The 21,382-nt window shown below is 46.4% G+C and overlaps 1 protein-coding gene across 5 annotated transcripts in view; it reads left to right on the top strand.

Moving 5' to 3' along the window:
• SLC8A3 (solute carrier family 8 member A3) overlaps nt 1-21,382 on the top strand; it is a 110,304-nt gene that overhangs the window by 69,945 nt on the left and 18,977 nt on the right. For 4 of the 5 annotated variants that reach the window (XM_031049127.2, XM_005149230.4, XM_031049125.2 and 1 more), the window contains exon 3: nt 18,703-18,806. In XM_031049127.2, the coding sequence (XP_030904987.1) occupies nt 18,703-18,806 (104 nt within the window). Of the gene's footprint in view, nt 1-17,274; nt 17,326-18,702; nt 18,807-21,382 lie in introns of those variants that run through there. The other variant, XM_031049128.2, reaches the window with a different exon arrangement.

The following is a 21,382-nucleotide window of genomic DNA, read 5'->3' as shown; positions in this document are numbered from 1 at the left end:
ACTGACCCTTGCTGTGAGATTGTAGTCTGTTTTACAGGAGCTTTTCTCAGGCAGGCTCTCCTCAGTCCTGCTGAGGACTGAAGGGATATTCAAGAACCTTCTTAAAGGTTTGGCCTTGTAAGTACCATGTCTTGCTGTTTCCTATAAATTAGTGTTTGTTTCACCAGGTGGTATGATCTTATGTAGTGAGGTGGGTGACTATAGGGCAAATTGTGTCTCTGTGTGCTGCCTTCCTTATGACTGCAGCTACAAATATGATGCAATAATGGTGGAAAATATTGTTTCAGCAAATATTTTAGGTTACATCCTAGGTTGTCTGAAGCCAGAGCTGTGGTGGAAAGCTGAAATGTTTCCAGAAGCTGATGAGGATGCTGGCTTGATTGCTTTCTTACTTTTAAGTAAAAAGTTAATTAGCTATTTATGTTGTTGCAAACTGTGATGGCCTAAAGATATGAGAGTGGCGAAGTCTCTAGGGAGAGGATATATGAGCCCAGCTGATTGGTATGGGTTCCCAGGAAAAGGCAATTTGAGGCAATGCAAACCCTTTTACAGGCTTAAACAGAAAACCCAAATTTGAAAGTGAGTACATTCTGGGCACAAATCCCTTATGCTCAGAAGCTCATACAGCAAGATTAGTTGAGCTAGTAAGGCATATTACCTCTCCTTAAAAATCTTGCTTCTATTTATTTATGCATTCCAAGCGTTCTCTTCCCCATAATATTGAAGCATCTTGAAATATTAATGCATTCATGCTCATGATGTGCTTCAGAGGCAAAGGAGCACTTGTTCTCATTTTACAAGAAGGAAAAGAAGCGGCTTTTCTGGAGTCACGAAGGAGGACACTGGCAGAGGCAGAGCAAGGATCACATGGTGGCACCTCACAGTACTGTGATTCCTCTGATTAGGAAATACAGGTTAAGCTAAGGAGCCTGATAGGAAGATGCCTGTGCTCTCGCTATGTGCCATTTATAATTTAACTCCACATTATGGGGAATGATACTGGATCATGCTGTAATTTTCAATGGAACTTGGCCTTCATCTAAGTGAAGGTGTGGATATGGCTGACTTCCCCATTCCCCACCAGTGCTGCATTCCCACAGCTCAGGATACTTTGATCAAGAAGATGCAACACTAGCAACTTCTTCAAAACATCATCCATCATCTCGGAGAAGGGCATACAGAACTTTGATGTCCACTCGTTTATTTCAGAACTCAGTGGGGTAATGAGTTTGGGTTTTCAACTGTATCGCTATACAATGCAGAATGACTGCCCAGGCCTATTTCACATCAAAAGTTATTTTTAATAGAGCTCTCAAAGGGAAGGAGAAAAATCTTGAGGACATGTAACCTTGTGGTTCAGAGTACAGTTCACTGAGAAAGCAGGTCTGTATAGGCTAACCTGTACATCCATCACCTTTCCAAAGAGGAGATGGCACATGTACCACAGCGAGCTTCAAAGACTGGCTTTACTGAACTGGTGTGAAACCCAGTGCTACAGAGGCAGGGAGGTTCGGCCAACCCCTCTGTGTGCAGCTTGGGGGGATATTGATAGTGAGGCTACAGCCAAGCAGCCCTGTGACATTAGAAGCAGGAAGGAAGGAAATGTGATACCTGAACAGGCAGAGTTTCCTTTCCAGCTTGAAGATAAGTCAGGACCAGGGCTGCTGCAGTGCTGAAGACCTTGCTGCATTAGCAAGCACTGTGGCCAGTTTCTGCATGAGTCCCTAAATTTATCTGGTGGCTTTGGCATCTTAACTTGTGGCACTGTTTTTGGTACTGTGTGTAGGTTAACACATGCCACGTTTAGTCCTAGCAGCAGGCACTTTCCATGGGGTGGAGTGGTGATTTTTCTATTAGAGTTTGTGAAATGCTTCACGTTGTGTTTCAGTAGGCTTATAACAGGACATGAACCTGGTTTAGCAGGAGAGACATAACTGATAGGATCTAATGTATACAGAATCAGCTTATATAAGGGTTCAGTGCCTCCAAGTGATGAATTTTTGCATCAACACGAATCGTTTATTCTAGAGAGAAGAGTACTGGGTAGGTTGCTCTGAATTGAAGAATGCCTGAATACAAGAACCTGAGCCAAAAGAAGTAGAAACTGTGGTTTGGATTTTAACATTCAGATTTATGGAGTTCTAACCAGGTTTGGAAGCCTGGATGGGGTGCTTTATTTTAGGTGTGCTTTATTTTAGAGGCATCTGATTTTTGCCAGAATTTTCAATAAGAAGTTGCAATTCTCAGGGCCTTGATTTCTATGTTCCCAGTATCAAATATGTAAATTTGGACAAAGGCTGTTAATTTCCTTTCCCCATGCTATTTTTCCATGCATCAGTTTCTCATGACTGAAATGAAAATGCTAATATTTGTCTTTAGGTTTTGAGTTGCTTTTATTCCTTTTAGTCCTTTGATAGGGAGTAGTGTTTCTGTACATGGTTGTGAAGGAAATAAGGATAAATTCCTGAAAAAAAAAGGCCAAACCCTGCATTTTGGAAAAATACTGTTCATTCATAATGGAAACAGAGGCTTTGATATGTGTCCCAGTGAGCATTTTCCAGCAAAGGTGTCACCCTCTGAGTAGGAAATTTAACTGACTAGTAACAGGCTAGCTTTTCTGAGGTATTTTCCACATTTCACAGAAATAATCCATGGATCCCTAAACACCCATCAGCCGCAGGACAGCCCCTGCTGGCCTAATACTTCTTGCTATGCACACCAAAGTGGGATTTCTGTCCAGCATGTATACTCTTACACACAGTGTAAGAGGATCAGTATGGAGGACAGGAGGCAATAGTCTCTATTTTATTCTTTGAAAGCCAGACTTGCATCTTTTTAGCTCAGATTTTTTTATCAACAAGGGTTTTTTTTTTTAGTGTTTTTCTGCCCCCTACACTGGCACAGAGGACATCATCCATGAAACATAAACCAGTGCCACTTCCTCCATGACCTTAGGTGTCCTCAGGTTTCTTGGCTCCATATCAGCCAGTTCTACCACCATATTTTGTGAACTCTGGCAGAAGCCCATTTTTACTGAAAAGGTGGTTTATAGTATTGGTAGACTGAAACAGACTTCTTTGATTTATCCTTATTTTAGGATTTCTGCCTGTGGGTGATTGAGTTTAATTAAGGCTGACTAGTAAATATTTATCCTCATGACAGAAATAGGTCCAGGTTTGTCTGTTAAAAATACTCCACAGCTTGCCTCTTTGGCTGCTTCTAACTGAACTGAATGCTTGCTAGTTTTATTAACACCAGTAAGGGAAAAAACCTCAAACCTCACTGCCTCGAGCTTTTAACTGTGCAGATCTTCCCTGGCTGAGGAGCACCTCTCCCCCCAAGCATCCCTGTGCCCTGCATCCCAGTCCCTGCCGAAGTGAAGTCCGTTGCCATGGAAGCCTCATTAAATCTGAATCTCGCCTGGCAGGGGCTGTGGCTGTATTTTTAGCCAGCAGTGGTTGCATAAGGGGGGCAGGATGACACCAGGATGTGCCTTACATCTTGCCTTGATGGAGACCTGCCAGGAACCACCATGGCCAAAAGACATGTCCTGCTCAGGAAAGCTCTCTTGGGCAAGGCAGCCCTTGGCAGCCCCTGCTGTTGCTAGAGCTGAGCATGGAGGAGATGTAGCATGTGGAGGTGGTCTTTAATGACCAAGCAAGCTTTTGGGTTGTGGCATGGTTCTATGGAGGGCCAGGGGGTCCAAAGGACAGGATCTCTTCAGATTAGACTAAAGATAACAAATCTCTCTTGACTTGAGCAGAACCTTAACACCTGGAAGGGTAGGAAGAAACTCATCTGACCACAGCTGAAGACCAGTACTGCACTCCTAGCCACGAATTTTGGGGAATGCAATGCCACATGTAAGTGTATAGCCCCCAAAAGAAGGAAATGGAGCTACATGTTGTCATAGATTCTCAGGGTGAATCCCATCTTGGGTGCCGTCTTGCCTAAATCCATATTTGGAAGGACTGGAATTGAGCCCATACTCCTGTTTGAGGAACATGAGGCACTAAAGAATGTGAAATCTGCATTTACTAGGAAAATAAAAAAAAAATGAAACACCGAAAAAGCAGCCAACTAACCAACAACAAACCCCCACAATTACAAACAACCCCCCCCACCCCACATGTTCACTTTGTGTCATTTCAAATCAGATTTGCTGGCCATTGAGGAAAAAAAGAGGAAGGTTTAGTGTGCCTCAGCACTATTAGGATTTCTTGGCTCAAAATCTGTGGTGATCCCCGCTATACACCTCTACCACTGAATCCCAGCAGTGCTAAATACTCAACTCCCAGATTTTACCCTGAATTGCAAATGGGCAATCTTTCAGTCTTCTGTGGGTCTCACAGATGGCCAGAAGAACCTCATTTAGCCTTCAAAACTGTTGTTATTTGTGCTGAGGCATGAAAAGGAAAGAGTCCAGCTTGACCGTAAACTGATAACTCTCATCTCTAATAAAAGCCAGCTCTTTCTTTGGAGGCTGTGAAAATCTGATCTGGAGCACTGGGCTAAAATTAAAAAGAGCCCAGCACTGCCATCCTGCACAGTCACACTCCATCAGAGCAGAGTCATATGTAAAGCTCTGAGGGCTAGTAGGGGCTGTTACTATCATTGCTTTTTAAAGAGGTGGCAATATCATTAGCAGCTTTTCCCCCTCCTTTTTCCACAGTCACAGATCTCCAAACGTCCCTCTCTGCAGGAGGCACCAACTGGTAAATAAACATTCAAAAAGAAACCCAACCCAGGATAATTTCTAATTTGCTGGATGTGGAATGCGACCTGGTTCTCTGTAGGCAAGTGTGCCTGACGAAGCCAGCTTCTGCAGATGTGGGCTCTCTCCTCTGCTCTGGACCATCTCTAAGACCTCCATGGGCATGCATTTCCAGTTTCAAGGCTGGCTCTGCAGACCCTTCTCAACATTAGGACCATGAAAAAGGTAGTTTTTAGCCGTTCATACGCTCTTCTCTACAGCTGTAGGAAGTGCAACGTGCTTTCAGTCTTGTTATGAGGGTAGGACAAGCAGTGTTTTGCCCAGGCAGCATCATTTCTCTTCATCTGTTGTCATGATTGTAAGTCTCACCGCTCTCAAGTGGGCTTTTCAGACTACTTCAGAGAGCCCTAAGTGTCTTCCTCTGACTCTGGCGCAAGCCCTGACTCTATTCAATAACCCAAGCTGGTGAGCATGATGCCACCTGGCCACCCAGGAGGGCACAAGTAGAGTAGGGACCTGGAGGGCTCAGGGCACATCTTGTTGTGCTTTTGCAGCCTCTGTGCACCAGCAATGCTGCTGCAGATAGATCATAGTACAAAACCAGGCTGCTGTGCTGCAGTATGGAGCAAGCACTGCATCTCTTGGGCAGCAGCCCTGGGTGTGAGGAGTGTTCCCCAGCAGTGGGAAGGCTGGGTGACTGTTTAGGGGCAGGGGGGCTTTTGCTCATTTGTTGCATTCCCACCTACTGCAGCCGATTCCTGTCTATGAAGCCCAGTAAGACTTTAATGCCACCTCTCTGCTTCTGGAAAGCAAAGGTAAGTGCTGCCTACCCGCAAGTGCGAAGCTAGGGGAGAACCTCAAACCACTGAGTTGCACACTCAGATCCAATTTGTGGTGAATGGCAGCAGTTTGTGAGGCGTTTAGCATTTAGAGAGAGTCTATTTCTCAGCATACATTTTACTCCAGTGCCCTTCTGGGGTGGCTAAGGAAGTGGGGTGGGCAACAAGATGGCAGGGAGCAGAGCTAGGGACAGCATCTGAAAAATAGAGTAAGCCACTGATAAACACTGACAGACATCCCAGTAAACAGACAGACAGAGCAGAAGGCTCCTGCTCCTGACAGTCTCCCTGGTGTATAGCAGTTTCCTTGTAAGAATGCTGACACTCACTGCAGGGCACATGTGAAGCAAGCTGGAAGAAAGCAGAGGCTGGAGCAGGGAGCAGGGAGGGAGTGATGCTCAGGCACCAATGGCATTGCAACCCAATTACATTCTGCCTGGGCAGAGAGCTGGGATGGGCCCTCCTTTCAGAAAAAAATCAAAATCAGATTAAAAAAAATTCAAGTGTAGCTTTTCCTTTCTCTTCAGAAGCTCTTATGTTGGGATTTCAAGTGCTAAAATGTTGTCTAAGTGCTGTGATGGCAAGGATTCTTGATGGAGTCAGGGAGTTACATTTTTAAGGTGGGAGGGCAAAGGGGGAGGTCATTAAACAGCCCCTCATCTGAATCCCACAGGGGATTCATTGTAGAGGTCTGAGTAAGGTTTCAGCTTTCAGAGCAGTTGTATCATGTTACTAAACCCTCAAGGACTTGTTTACTGATGCTGGGGTGAAGGGTGTTGCACCCATCACCACCAAGCTGGGTGGAAGACCACGGGTGGGATGAATGGTTATTTGTTGTTATCAGGCTATGGTTCTAAACAGATGGAGAGAAGTGTGTGAGACCAGCCTGAATCCATCATCAGGCTTTGCCAAAAGCACTTCCCACAAAGTGGGATCCACCTGTGAAGGCTGAGATGGATCTAAGTGTTAGGGTGGAAATTACAGCAGTAAGATGATAGAGGATTGTTGTTGATTAAAGGAGACCTGCTTAGATGGGTGAGGGCTGTGCAGGTTGCGGTGTCTTTGGATTGCTTGATGGGTGATGCAGCACTTGTTGCTGTCTCTGGCTGAGCCAGACTGTCCTGGGAAGAGACTGGCTGAGGTAAGGAGTCATCCAGTAGTCAGGTTTTTGGAAATTGAAACTAGGTCATTGGCAAAATTAAGTGAAGCTTGAAGGTTTATCTGCTGCTAGATTTAACCCTTCTGAAACACTCCACTGAAAGCTGGCTGATGACATGATTTTTGTTTAGTTTATGAATAAGGAGGTGGCTTTTTTTATTGCCCAAAGCTCTGGATTCTGGAAGTGCAAGCCCAACGAGTGAAATGAAATAGTGAAACCAAGTATGGCTCTACCCTGTTTTCAGTGCTACAGAAAAGAATAGTGAGCCTGGTCGAATGCACAGGGCCTTGGATAAAGATGCTCTGTGTGAATGGTAGGATATGCAACTTTGATGATGCTGTGGCAATTCGGCATGCTGTCCCTTAGTTTGGTCACAAGAAGCCTGTGACCAAATCCAAAGCACCCCAGTTCTGGCTCTGTCTCCAGCTCCTTTGGTTCAAATATAATAATTGTATCTGCAGCTTGCAGAGTGGGCTTGTTTCAGGCTGGCAGCTGCACAGTGTTGTTTGCAGCCCATTAATTTCCTACAGATTGCTGCTTTGCTGCTCTGTTGAATGTAGCGCAACTCCAATGGCTGGGCTGAACACTGCCCTGCTGAGCTGAAAGCACTGTTGGGGTGGATATGAGGGAAGAACAGAGTGAGGGAAGGGAAAGAGGGACTCGTGAGGATGATGTCTGGAAAGGTTTGTGATGGAAAGTTTGCTTCACTGCCCACTGCTTTTGATGTGCTTTGAGCACTGAAATCTGGGGATGCTGTCATGTGCAGGAGCCAGGAGGGAGGTCTAGGCAGGCATGGGGTGTTGACATAATGCAACCTCCTATGCTGGGAACTGGGGGGGACTATCCTGACCTTTCTTGGAAAGCCAGATTTCATTGCCAGTGCAGTAAGTGTAGGACAGTGAGTTCTGGGAACAGCCACATTAAGAAGAGGCCTTTGTCTCTTCTTGTGTTGTCTGTGCTGGAAAGATCAGTGCTGTGGGCAGTAGGTGCAAATCTCTGCTTGCAGCAGCACATCTGAGCTGTGCCTGTGGCTGATGACAATGCAGAGGATGTGACACAGTGTAGACTGAGGACCTGTAATCCCTGCCTGTAACCCACCTTCAGTTCCACCACAGCCTGGGGTGCCACACAACCCTGCGGGTTTGGTTTTGGGTACCCCCCGTCAGAAGGTTTTTGTGAATTCTTCGGGAATTCAGAGAAATTAATTTTGAAGAAAGATCAAAGAAACTGTGGAGCTCAGCTGAGCTACAAACAGGAGGGGGTGGCACACAGCCCTCCAGAGCCCTGCCCAGAGAGGAGAATGTGGCTGGTTGTCCTCTGGATGTTGTAGGGTGGATGGCCTGAAGGTGCAGGCAGCTATCAGCACTCACTGGAATGATGAGCTGAGGCAGGGATCAGTGCCAAGGGCACATCCCAGGGCAGCAAGCTCAGGTCAATGAAGGCACGTTCTCCCAAAGGAGCAGTGCCTGAAGGCAAGCTGCTTGGGTCTCTTCAAACCTGCTGTGACAAAGCACTGCAGTGCTGGGGGCTCCCTTGGGCTAACAAGCTTCAGCAATTGTTGCCCTAGGAGGAATTTAAAGTCTTCTGGGGCTGGTGAGGGTTGTTTTTAATCTGACACTTCTCGTTCTTCAACTTCCTCTCCCCCTCCATCTCCACCTTCTCATCCTTGCCAGCATCTCCATGGCAACCCTGTTGCTGAAGAATAGAGAAGACATCTAAATATAGCTTCCAAATCTCCATGCCTTCAGTGAAATGTCTAAACCCAGGGGTGACAGCCTGAAGCACTGGTCCGCTAATACCAAGCAGTGACAGATGTCTTGTGGATGGAATTTGGGAGTGCTGTGGTAGGTCATATCCAGCTGAGTGCCAGTTTCATGTTTACTTAAGACATCTCAAGGGGTTTTGAGGTAGTCCAGGCTACCCCCCTCCTGTCCAGGGCACTCCCACTCCTGCACCCATTCAGGTTTTAGAGTCATTCTCTAGAGCAAACAGAAGCATCTCCTGTACTTTGTCCATCAACACCCATGACATCACAGGCTCTTATTGTGGTGTGTTAGACTAAGCTGGAAGCAGAAAAATTCAAAGACCTTTTGTAAGGAATGAATTCCCTTCCTTCTTTCCCTTCTTTCTCTGAATTTCTGTACTGTAACCACAGTGACGTTGTGGCTGCGGCTTTGCTCTTTTCTTAAATTCCTTTCTGAGGGAAAAAAAGGGCACAGCACGCTGTCAGGGAAGCTGATCCCCTGGGACTCTCTCCAAGGTAGGGAGGAGAGAAAGTTCCATGCTCAGGGTGCTGGCGTTGCTTTACACCTACACCAGGCTGATACCCAACAGCACTGTCTGGTTTCACGGGCTGCCAAGTTGAATTATTATTTGCACAAAAGACAAGTGCTTATTGTACTGACCTAAACAAATAGCTCCATGGGCTGCTGAGACTTTTGCCCGCTCTCTCCTGGCCCTAAAGCATCAAGTCTCACAAGGTTGGCAAGAAAAAGCTGACCTGCAGCAGGCTAGGCAAGGGCCTGCTTGTGTCTGTACACACAGCTTCAGTATTTGGAGCCAATAGCCTGGAAGGTGATGCACATAGTATAATAAAAAAAAAATTTATATAAAAATAATATTTTTTTCAAGAGGAACTTAAAGATTACAACAGAACCTGAAAATATTTCATAGAAAAAAAGTAGCTTTATTAAATTTAATAAAGAAAGAAACCTGTGGAGCTGCGCTACTACTCATCCATACTACACAGCTTATACATAAGCTCAACTTAAATTTCTCAGCTGAGCTGTTCAGCAACTCAGAGAAAGGGGGTTTAACAAACTGTGTTTTTCCCCTCTTTGCAAAAATTCTTAAAGCCAAATTGTGGCATCTTTTCTTGAAGGACCCTGCATATTAGAACATTTAATCACCTTTGAACAAAGTGAAATACAGACTGCTTTGGAAATCTGCTTGTCTGGCAGGGCTGACTGTATTAAGGAAGCTCCTGGAATGTTCTTGGTGCTTCCCTGTCATGCCTTTTCCAGCTTTGCACAGCTTCTGAGTTGAGTGTGAGACATTTGCCATTTACTAGCTCCAGTGCCGATGCCCAAGGCTGACACGTGGTTCTACCACATCTCTTGAGTTGCCCTGAATAACATAATAGGTACTTCTTGTTGCTGTTGTTGTTTGCAGTGCATAACAGTGTGTCCTGGTTTTGGCTGGCTCACCTGCCTGCAATTTAGCAGCTCTGATTTCTCACTGCTGGTACAGTTGCTTGCACCAGTATAAAGGAGGTATGAAACACTCATATGAATTAGGCATCAGTTCATGCTTCTTTGCAGGGTTGGGTGGCAGTGGGAAGTGAGGGCCAATCCGCTGTGCAAAAAAAAGCCAAATTGGAAAGTGAAGATGACCACAATTGTAAAGTGACCCCTTTAGTTTTGCTATCCAGGGTGGATATTTTATAGCATTTTATAGATATAATATATAATAATAATTTATATTTAATACATTATATACAATATAATTCTATAATATAGAATATATTATGTTATATATAATATAATAATATATATTTAGCATTTTTATATTTTTTATTTGGATTAACTTATTACCTGCTATTACTGTAAATCTTTAATTGGTGACACTTTAAAGTTTTCTAATGCAAGTAAAGACTTAAAAAATATGGCTTTAGTCTTGGCTATGTCCCTTTAATTATCATGTGTCAGCTACAAAAGCATTTTCAATAGTTCTAATTGAAACATGAACCAATTTACTAATTAGCCAAGATTACATGGGGAATACATAAAGAGAAAATGCCTTTCTTGTCAATATTTCTCCTTTATCCCTTACAAAGACCTGGTGTGACGTGAACAAATTGCACTGCCAACAGTCAGCCAGGCAGAGCCCTTGAGCTCCTATGGTCCCAGAGTCCCATGCAGGCCTGGGGACGTGAGCATGGAAGGGCACACATGGTTTTGGACTGGGGCCCTTGTCTCCATCTCGAGGTACAGTCACTTCTTGCATTGTGCCTTCTTCAATGGACCTATCTCCCTTCCTGTGACCTGCTGCAATAGAGATGGATGTCTCTGGCCCTGGCTCTCACAGGAATGGAGCAGGGGTCCCCCATGTGCTGCTCACTTGCCAGGGATAGGAGCTTGCAGAAGGACTCTAGGACATCTGGGCAGGTCCCAGTGCCTGCCAGTGTAAGGTGGGACAGCAGGAGCATAGGGAGCCCTCCTTGCTATGTGAGTCAGGAGGCAGCGCCAAAGGCTTCTTCCCCCTCCCAAGCAAGTTATACCTTGTCAGTCTGGATGGACATTATGAAGGACTTTCTAGGGATAAGGAGTGGAAATATGGGGAAAGATTGTCCAGAAAATCATCTCTACTGTGAAGTTTTCAAAAACCAGTTGGACAAACACCTACCATCCAGCAATAGCTTGGTGGATCTGCCTCTGCCCAGGGGCAGAGTGATAGCTGAGTGCTAACAGTTGCTCTGAGCCCTATTTTCCGAGGTCTTTTGGCTCCCTAATAGCATAAAGGAGCTTTAGCAAAGAAGAGGAGGTGCCCTAGAGAACTGCACAGTTCCCTTAAATGGGAACCACATCAGATGAAGCAGAATAAGTTGATACATGAATAAGTGATACTTCCACCACCACACCAAGCTCTCTTCTCTCACTGTTCTCATGGCTACACCACTGTAACAACTTCCACACTAGGAGTTTAAAGCATGTAGGGACTGTACCCTACCAAATCCACGTGAGAAATAAGGATCACAGCTTGGATATAGAAACTGGAGTACAGAAGTATCAATGACTTGATTTGGATGGCTTCAGGCTTGCCTGGATAAATACATAGGTTGTATAGTCATTATCACTACTGAGAGCCCTGTTTTAATGATGAAAAGATTACTAGTTTTCAACTGGCTATCCCATAGGCTGACTTGAAAACAAAGGAGAAAAAAATCCAGTTTCTGTCATGGGCTTCAGTCTATGATACTTTACAGCTGACTGGTCTGGTAGTGAAACTGTTCGGGCTCTTCCCCATTGTGATTGCTTCACAAAGTGAGATGGCTCTTGCACAGCTGTTCTTCCAAGAGCCTCATGAATGACACAGCCAGTTCCTGGAAACTGGCCTGCAATGGCTTGTCTCCAGTTTCTGTGTTAGTACCAGTTCTTCTGTAACTCATACATCAGCAACTTGCACACCTGTTATCTGTTTGAAACGCTATCCTGACACTTTGTCTTTCCTGTTGACATCTGCTTAGGGAATTGGTACTAATGTCTTCTCTGACCTTAGAGGCATCTTCAGTTCTAACCTGCATCTAGAACAAACTGTGACCATCACCATTGGTTTCAGCTGGACACTTCATAACCTGTTCCACTCTGTGGGAGCCAAAAAATCTTCTTTCATGGGCATGAGCTTAAGCTAAATGTGCAACCTGTCTGTCTTGTCATACTCTGGGTAGGTTCTTAAATTACCAGGATTTTCTGTTGAAGCTGCGATCACTCAGCATCTCTTTTATGTGAGTGTTTAGTGAATCTGCTTTGGGATCTAATGATTGTCTCCCTCAAATACCTCCATAATCCTTTGCTTCAAAATGGCTAAGGTTGTCCCACTCTAGGTTACTTGATGCACAACTCCATGTGACCATGCCCATCATTTCAGAGCTTCTCTTGCTGGCTTCTTTACCTTGCAGGCCAGCACTGTCACATTGCTCTCTTAAATATCTTCCCTCAAGGAAATCTCCTCTGTTGAGCTGGGCCAAGACAGCTTCCCTCTGTGCATAGACTTATTTAAGCCCCTCAATTGTTGGCATATTACCTAGTCAGCATTTCTGCTGACTTCTCAATGAGATCTGTCAGAGCGAATAGGTCCTATCTGTAGTTTCATATTGAAACCCCAGCCCAGTGCAGAGCTCTCAGTGGGAGTCAGGCTGGTATGATCTGCTTTGAACTTCACGCCAGAAAGACCTGCACCTACAGCAAATCAGATATGGATTTGGATATATCAAGATGTGTCATGAGCGCTGTGGCTTGACCCAAAGTGTATGCACTAATGATTCACATTAATGAGTAACTAAAGATCTCCTGGTACTTCTCACTATCCCAGGGGTGATTACCTTGCTGTCCTGGCTGTTTTCCATGCTGGCTAACAGCATCCCACCAGGGACTGTAAATCCTGCCCTTGTACAGCCTTGTTTCAGTGTTGTATACTATGTGACATCTCCTGACTTACACAGTTTTTAATGCTAAGCCTTATTTCACATTCCAAAGTCATGCAGACACATCCTCTTAACATCTTCAGCAATAATTCCTGCAAATGAGGGTATCCACACAGAGAGATACTCTATATTTTCTAGCACATTAATCAAATAACCATCCAGTTGTTGCCTTATGTGTTGGAAGTGGACGTGTTGTCAAATAAAATGATTTTACAGATTATCCTCTGTACTTCCCAGATGGGGAATTTAGCAACATCATGTGCACAAAGTCCTTTAGGAGAAGATCGATGTCTATTCATTTCATCTTCTGTTGCTTGCTCAGGGAAATCTCCTACTTAATGTTGCTCCCTAGAGGAGCTTTCCCATCCCTAAGTTTTAAACCCACTGATTTTCATTAAGTGCATGTTGAAAGGAGAGTGCTGACTGACATTATCTGAGGGCAGCTCAGCAATGAGCCTGGAGAAAAAGGAGCAAAAAAAGCAGCTATTATGACTTCTGTATGGCCACGTGTTCTCTGGGAACCCTGGCTCTTGGCTTGCCCTGTTGTGTCATAGCCCAAACAGAAAGCATTGCTCAGCCTGCTGAAAACACCACTGAGGCCTGGATTAAAGAGCTCTTCCCACCAATGTACCCATGCAGGGGTTGAGATTGGACTGTGCTGTGGCTTAGTGGTGGGGTTTTGTGGACTGCAGAGTGGCTTTTTGCTGCCGGAAGAGGGTTTTGTATGGTTCCTGTTGTTCTTTGCTTTTGAGCTGAGTTATGTCTTGGCTGTGATCAGCTCAAGAGAGAAAAGGGAAAGCTAGGAAGTGTTGTCCTTTCCTCATGCAGAGCAACCAGAGTCTGGGGAATGAAAGCTCCTCAGCAGAGCAAGGTGGGCTTCAGATTTCTCCCTTTCCATCGCAGTGAGCATGCTTGTCAGGGCTGCTGTGCCTCCAGCCCCTCTCATGTCTGCCTCTGCCTCCATTAATTTCAAGAAACTGTCAGGATGTTCTTGCAGCAAAATGTTCCCAAGCCTTCTGCTCCACACGCTCTCTGCCTCTTGGTGTCCTCCTGTCACATCTCTCACATTAATGTGATGTCTTCCCAGGGCAGTGTTACGTTCCAGCCCTTCTCCCCATCGATCTCCTCCACTCTCCATGCCTTCTGAGGAGGTAGCTCTCAGTGTGGCTGCAGGTGAGAGATGAGATTGTGCAGAGCAATCTGTGTTTTGGCCTCTGGACAATTTATGACAGCTCAGGACGCAGCTGTAGTTATGGTTGCTTTCATAGCCCTGGAAAGGAGCAAGATGCTTGCAGTGGCTAGGGTGCCTGGAAAAGGGCAGCCCCCACCATCCACAGTGTGCCGCAGTCACCCTCCATCAGCACTGACCATTCTGTGGGGACAGCTGGGACAAGGGCATTCCTTTTCTCCTTGCACAGGGAGGTCTGGCATTGCACTGGGTCTGGAGCAAGAGTGGGCAGTGGCTGTGGTTTGGCTGGAGCCCTCCATCCAGCATCACCCCACCACAGGTTCCCACTGCCATACAGCCCACACCTCTGTGCTCCTAGGCCCTCACACTTTTAAGTCCCCAAAGCTTTCTTGTTGCAGTGGACCTGCTGAGCACTCACAGCCTCTCAGCAAAGCCAAGGTGGTTGGGCACATCCTCTTTTGGGATTCAATCGGGTTCAGCAAGGGGTGTAAGGCACTTGCAGCTCTGGTCTATGGAAGTTCTGTCCTTCACTTGTTTTGTCAGAGCTGATAAAAGTGTTGTTATTCCTTCGCAGCTTTGAGTATTCATTGCACAAGTAAGGGGCTTTCCATACACAGAGCACATGGCTGGGGAGATTGTTGGCTGGGCAGCCGCTCTCATTAAACAAGCATTTCTTCTCTGCTCTGGTACGTGCACACACCACTCATGGAGATGGAAGAGCCATAGGGAAGGAAGGAAGAGGAAAAAAAAACCCCAAAGGGACAGTTGCTGTATGAAAGCAACCTCAAATGGTGTATATATGTGATGTTCACTGCATGAAGTCTGAGAATAGCTCTGTCATGATACGGAACCTGGCTCCTGGGAAACAGGGTCTGTGGGTTTATTTTCCACACTTTTGCAGACAAATGATACTGAATGATTTGGAGCTCCTAGAATGGAAAAAGCCATAAGCAACGGTAATTACAAGTAGGATTTTAAAAAGTAACCCATGTTCAGGAAGCACAGGCTGCTTTTGAAAATCCCACCTTTTGTTTTGTAGTGTGTGAGCAAGGAAAAGATCAGAGCTGTGAATCAGCTGCAGGTTTAACTCAGCAAATCGAACAAGCTTTCCAAAGTATCACCAGGCAACATCTGGTTCAAAAGCCAAACTCAGTTAACCTTTCAAATGAAAATGCAACAAAATCATCACAATGAAGCCTTAGCAGAGCACCAACATTTACACTGGAGACGTATTATATCAAATCCTACATCCTTCAGACTGGATTAGTGAAGACTGAAAGGGTCTAGATCAGGGAAAGGAGCCTTGCTAGTATTAGTGCAGGGTATGGTTAGAGCAAGCACTGGCAAAAATAAAGCTGATTTAGCTTAGAAAGAAGAATGAGAGGCAATTTTTCTTGCATATTCCTGCACTGATGAATATAACAGCTTGTCCAAACTCTTCCCTCTATCCCATATGCCATCAGTTGAAAGACAGGTTTTGGGACTAAGACCAAAGCAAGAGCCAGCACAGGGAATGGGATTTCCACTGTCAAACCGCAGGAGCAGTTATGACTTGAGGATCAAATTGTAGGATGACTGGATAATTTTCTGGTCATTGATGGTATCAGTAGTAATGCAAGCTGCAGTGCTGACAATTAATTAACTCTCCTGTTCTCCATTGTGAAGTGGTGCTTTTTAGGGGGTTTCTGGCAGTGGCAGCATCCCCAGAATGGGGATTCCAGCATCCCCAAGATACAGGGCTGGACTGCTCATTCTCTGAAGTGCCAAGAGCTGCTGGATGAAGGGCATAGGTATTCGAAGTCTGGGGCTATTTTTCCAGACTCTGTGATTACCAGTCCTGCTTTTTGTCTCTTTTCAATCCTCAGCCAAGACTGGTTGTGCACAGCATGATCTGAATGCTGAGGATGGTCAGGGATCAACGGGAGGTCATAGTCGCATGGTTATGCATGGGTGCAGAGCTGTGGGAAGCAGAGGGTTATTCACTGGCAGGAGGGGGCGCTGGCCTCTGCTATCAGGGGCAGATGTTTTGGGGTAAGAGAAATGTTTTCTATATGGAACTGTCTTTTTGTCAAAAAATGCAGCTCCAGATTGGGGTTGAGTCTGACTGGAAGTCCATGAGCCCCAAGGTGGCAAGTGCATGCCTGTTTAGAGCAGTTGTGTTTATACCAGCATGTAATCATATGGGCTCATCAATGTACATGCAAACAGTGTTCCATTTAAACGGGTGTGTGATCAGCCCAGAATAAAAGCGTCAGTCCCTCCTGTCGCAAGTGAGGGATGAGATTGCGTGAAGCCTTGCAGCCACCAGGAAAGTGAAAGGAGCACAGGGTTCAATTTCATCCCATGGCAGCCAGTGCAACCCTAGCAAGAAGGAGGCAGCGATTGGCAGAGCCTTCAACTCATTTCCCTTGTTCTGTTTGTGTGTGAAAGCCAAGGGATGGTGACCTCTGCATAAGGCATGTATTTGCCATGAGGGGAAACCACAGCACAGTGAGCTCTTCTGCAAAATGCTTCAAGAACTTGTAAGAAATTTGCCAAAGGAGAGATGTAGGATGTGCTGCCCCACTGCTCCAGCACCCAGCAGCTCTCAAAGCAGGTTGATGATGCTAATGACCCTCATTACCTAGGGTTCCCTCTGACATGAGTGATATCAGAGCTGCAGGTTGCAGGGTCCTTCCCAGTCCGTATGGTCAGCAGGTGGTGCTGGCAGGGAGGCAGCAGCACGGTGCCCACAGGTTGTGTGTGTGCTTGTGCAGCTGCTTTTGCATGTGTGTGTGTGCAGTGGGTACCAGGGTGAGGGAAACCTGCTTCCCTGCTGGCCATCAGACCTCATTGCTGGTGGCTCCTGAGCCCCTCGCTGATTTGCTGGGGAATCAGCAGTATTTTTGTCTGACTGCTTTGCACGGTGTGGCCTGCCATCGTGTCTTTGGGTTAAACAGAAAATTGGCCGTATCACTTGCAGGAGTGGGGCTTTAGTCTTTCTCAAGGGCCATGTTGAGCTTGTTCAGTGAGTGAGAAAACTTTGACTCTGATGCACCCATTCGTCTCCTTCCTTCACTTTTGCTTCCCTGTTCCCTTCTCCTCTTTATGACCCTTACTATTTTTCCATCCACAGCAAAACAGTTCACATCAAGGTAATTGATGATGAGGAGTATGAAAAAACCAAGAATTTCTTCATTGAGCTGATGAGTCCCCGCATGGTGGATATGAGTTTACAAAAAGGTGTAGTACTGGCCCTGCAGACTAACATTAACGTTCTTTCCTCTTCTTTTCCATCTCCTTCCTCTTCTCCTCCTCTTCCTCTGATGTCTCTCTGTCTCCAACCGCTCTGCCCTAAACACTGCTGTGCGCGCACACTGTGTCACATGGTACCCGTGGGGTGGCATGGGGAGTGATGCTGAGAGTAGGAGAGGCAAAGAGGCTAGGGGTGCAGAGAGAGAAGGATGGAAAGCAGTCCTGCTTGTCTGTATTTCTGTGGTAGCTAAAGATGGACCTTCTGCCATGTCCACTGCAGGGTCCAAGCAAATTTTATAGTGTCAGTGGGAAGATGATGGCTAGAAACATACCCAGCGTCTCAGGAGATCATCACCCAGCCCTGGTCCTGTGGTGTGTCCTGGTCAGACCCATGTTAGAAAGAAACAGGAATCAAGGCCTGATAGAGAAGCAGCTCCTATAACTTTTGAGAAGGACTTTGCAAAGGCTGTGCAGCCCTTGGTCCAGCTGCTGCGGGGTGGCTCTGGGAGGGCAGGAAGAACTGATGCCCCACTTTGGTTTGCCTGAGGGCTCACAGTGGCTGTGTGCATTGCAGAGGTGCTGGAGGGAGCCAGGAGAGAAGGGGCCAGCCCCATTCCAGTGGCCAGGGTATTTCTATTTGAGCCTCAGAGGTATTTTAGTGCCATTGTGTCCTTTGTGAGGTCCCAGCAATGCTGTTGCTCCCTGGAAAAGCTGTGTCTTCACTTGTGGGACAGGTCAGGGGGAAAAAGCAAATGCTGTCAAGGAGAAAAAGCAGTAAGATGTGCCATTTTAAAAATGGAAATTAGAACTATCAGCCTCCTTTGCAGTTGACAGAGCTGTAGCCTGCTGGCAGAATCCCACTTCACCCCACTGGGGAATGTGTCTGTGAATGCCCATCTCTCTCTGTCCTCTTCAGGCTTCCAGCCCAGAATCTCTACAGATTTATTATTAATTTTGAGGGTAGTAGAAGCAATTGATCTTCCATCTAAAATGCAGTGGGTACCTCAGGGTGGTCCCTGGTGATTTCCAGGCAGCCGATACCCTTTCCATTACCATCTGACACTGAAAACAAATGCGCTGCAGAAGTCGCCTTCCACTAACCATCAGCAAGGCCCTCCTCCCCCTTTCCTTCCCTCCCTCCTCACCTCCTTGTGAGCTCCCTCTCCTTTTAACACCCTCCCGCTCCCTAAGGAGCAGCTGTGATGGATGCCCCGTGTCCAAGAGGCAGGCCGACGTGCACCGCTCTGGTGGGAAGGGCTGCGTGCCAGGAGCCTGCACTGCTGCCGCCACCGCCGCTGCTGCTGCCACCTCACCTCCGGCCAGCTGACCTGCTGTACACAGTTGTCTTTCTTGTTGTCCCTACAGGAAGACCGTAAGGGTTAAGATAGTAGATGAGGAGGAATACGAAAGGCAGGAGAATTTCTTCATTGCCCTTGGTGAACCGAGATGGATGGAACGAGGAATATCAGGTGTGAGATCCTTTATGAAAAAAAAAATGAAAAAAGAAATAATCAGAGTCAAGTCTCCAAACCCCAAATCCAGAAAATATAACCTTCTTTCTCCTCCTTTCCCCTCCCTCCTTTTATCCTCCTCCTGTAGATGGATTGGTTTTTACTCTCTGCCCTCCTGTATTCTTGCTTTTGCCCTGTTCCGGTGTCATCTCTGCCTTTAGAGCCCAGCTTACTTATGATCCTCCTGTTGTGCAATGCTTGAGCCTCGGAGGCTGTATTATTTTGGTTGGGTTTCCTTGTCTTGATATGTTTCTTTGTTCTGAGCACACCTCTGCCGTTTTCCCCTCTCCTGCTCCTTTGCCAGGACCTTGGGGAATAAGAAAAGCAAGAGAAGGGTGTAATGCATGGCTGCCCCTTCAGCTCCTCCCATATGTCCTCCCAGTCCTTCTCCCAGCAGCATTGCCTTGGTGCTCTTGGGTCCCTATGCAATGCAGTAAAAAGCCCATGAGAGAAGAGGGAAGGTGTGAGGTATCTTGTTTTGCTTTAAAAAAGAAAAAAAAAAGGTAAAAAAAGGCCCTCCATGACTTTCATCTGAAAACCCCCTTCATGTGGCACAAACAATTGCAGTCTGTCATGTGGAGGGTACAGGGCTCTCCTGAGGTCCTTCTTCATCAGCAGTGAGGCCCAGGATCTCTCAGCAGAGCAAGATTATAGTGGGAGTAAACCCTGACTTGTGCTTGTGCCTTGCCTACATGTATCTTTGTACAATTTGTGTTGGACTTTTTTCTCCCTGAGCCGGTCTTGCCATTGGATTCACCAGCTTTGAGGTGGCCTGGGAGGGCCAAACTTTAAACAGAAGCGTTTTACATAAGGGAATTCAAATCCACCTTCTGGGTGTCTGATATAGAGTGGAGACAGACGTGTGCACCCGTGAGCTGATTTCTGCTCCTGGCAGTTGCTCATGCATCTCACAGCTTTCCCTTGCTGAAACATCTCCCATCTCTTATCTTGCCAGCACAGCAGCTGCCCTCTGGCCAGTCCGAGCTCCCATGCACAGCTCTCCAGGACATTTGGGATAGATGCAGCTTGCATTAGCATGACAATGTCATACAGCATTCATGGATTTGTAAAATGTAAACCCAAAGAGGATTCATAGTTTAATGCCTTTAGACTGCCTCTGGCAGCCCGTAGGCCACAAGGGACATTAGGATTCGTGTGTCTGTTGAGCACAGGACCGCAGGTTTCACCAAAGTCCAACTGCCCTTGAGTGGAAGCAGTGACCACCCTGCCATATCCAGTGAGGGTATGTCCCAGCAGTTAATTGCCTTCAAGGGTGAACGTGTGAGCATAGCTTCTAGGTAGAAGTTGCTTGGCCTCGGCTTGTAGCCTCTAGTCATTTTCCTCTGTTAGGTGACAGAACTGTATAGTATGCCACAGCTTCTATGGAGGTACCTGCTCACTATACCCATATTACATTTGGATGTTTTCTTGTGAGTTTAAAGAGATTAAGTTCTTTGAGTCTGTCAGAAAAGTGTTCAGCCCTAGGTCAAAGTCTCCAACCCTGGAATCACCCTGGGGTTTCCCCTTAACATGTGCCCCTTCCTCAACAGGTGCAAGAGGAAAATCACCTGCCTCTGGCTCCCTCCTGCTTATGCACTTGGCAGCTTGGAGCACCACACTGAAGCTTCTGCTCAGTTGTCTGCTCTCTGCAAGCCTTGCATCCTTTTCTAAACCAGTGAGCGTCAGGGTATAGAGTCAGGATCAAGCTGTTTTTTTGTGAAGTCCTGCACTTCTTTTTCCCCTGTAGGCCATGTTGCATCTGGCTGAATAAAACCACATATTTGAAAAAAATCCAAATAGCTCCTAACAGTTGTAAAATATCCTTGTTTTTGTTAGGACAGCCAGATTGCTGTATTGTGTGTCTCTCATTTACACCAGCATCAGCTGGAGTCAGTGGAACTTCCTGATTTGCAACAGGCAGAGTGGAAATGAGAGCTGGACTGAACGATCTGCAGCACAGAGCCCTCAGGCCAGGAGCTTCAGTCACCGCTGGTCAGGGTGCACCCTCAGATGGACCCTCTTTACCGGGAGGAAGTAAAGGACCATGCTGAAGAGGAGACACGGAGCCCTGGTTGGCCTCATAAGAGAAAAGTCAGAATGAGAGCACTGTAGGATTAAAATCTGAGAGGCAGATTAGAATGCGTTTGTAAATGTTGCTGGCACAAGGTGGCACAGTCGCTGCACCAATTCCAGGGCATCTGGAAAGATCCCCAGCTCTGTAGCCATGGCATCTCCAACGAGCATACCTTGTGCCTGGGATGAAGAATAAGGAACTATGTGAGACTCCCATCAGGAGTGATTGAGAGCAGATGCTGTCGCCAGCAGCTTCACGGGGTGCACATGTGAGCAGCTGGCCCCCGGCAGAGAGGCAGCAGCCCGGGATGCACTTAGGAAGCATGCAGGCTGTCGTACCGTGCCATGAAGGGATGCTCACGCTGACTGCTACACGTGTGTTTTGCTGTCATCACGCCATTGCAGGGGCAGACTCCAGATGGTTTGTGTATTGTAAAGCATGCATGCAACTGAAACAGCCC

This window comes from Melopsittacus undulatus, chromosome 4, assembly GCF_012275295.1.
Source record: "Melopsittacus undulatus isolate bMelUnd1 chromosome 4, bMelUnd1.mat.Z, whole genome shotgun sequence".
In the NCBI taxonomy this organism is placed as follows: domain Eukaryota; kingdom Metazoa; phylum Chordata; class Aves; order Psittaciformes; family Psittaculidae; genus Melopsittacus; species Melopsittacus undulatus.
The sequence above is the reverse complement of the archived record's forward strand: the minus strand, read 5'-3'. Positions and strand labels throughout refer to the sequence as shown.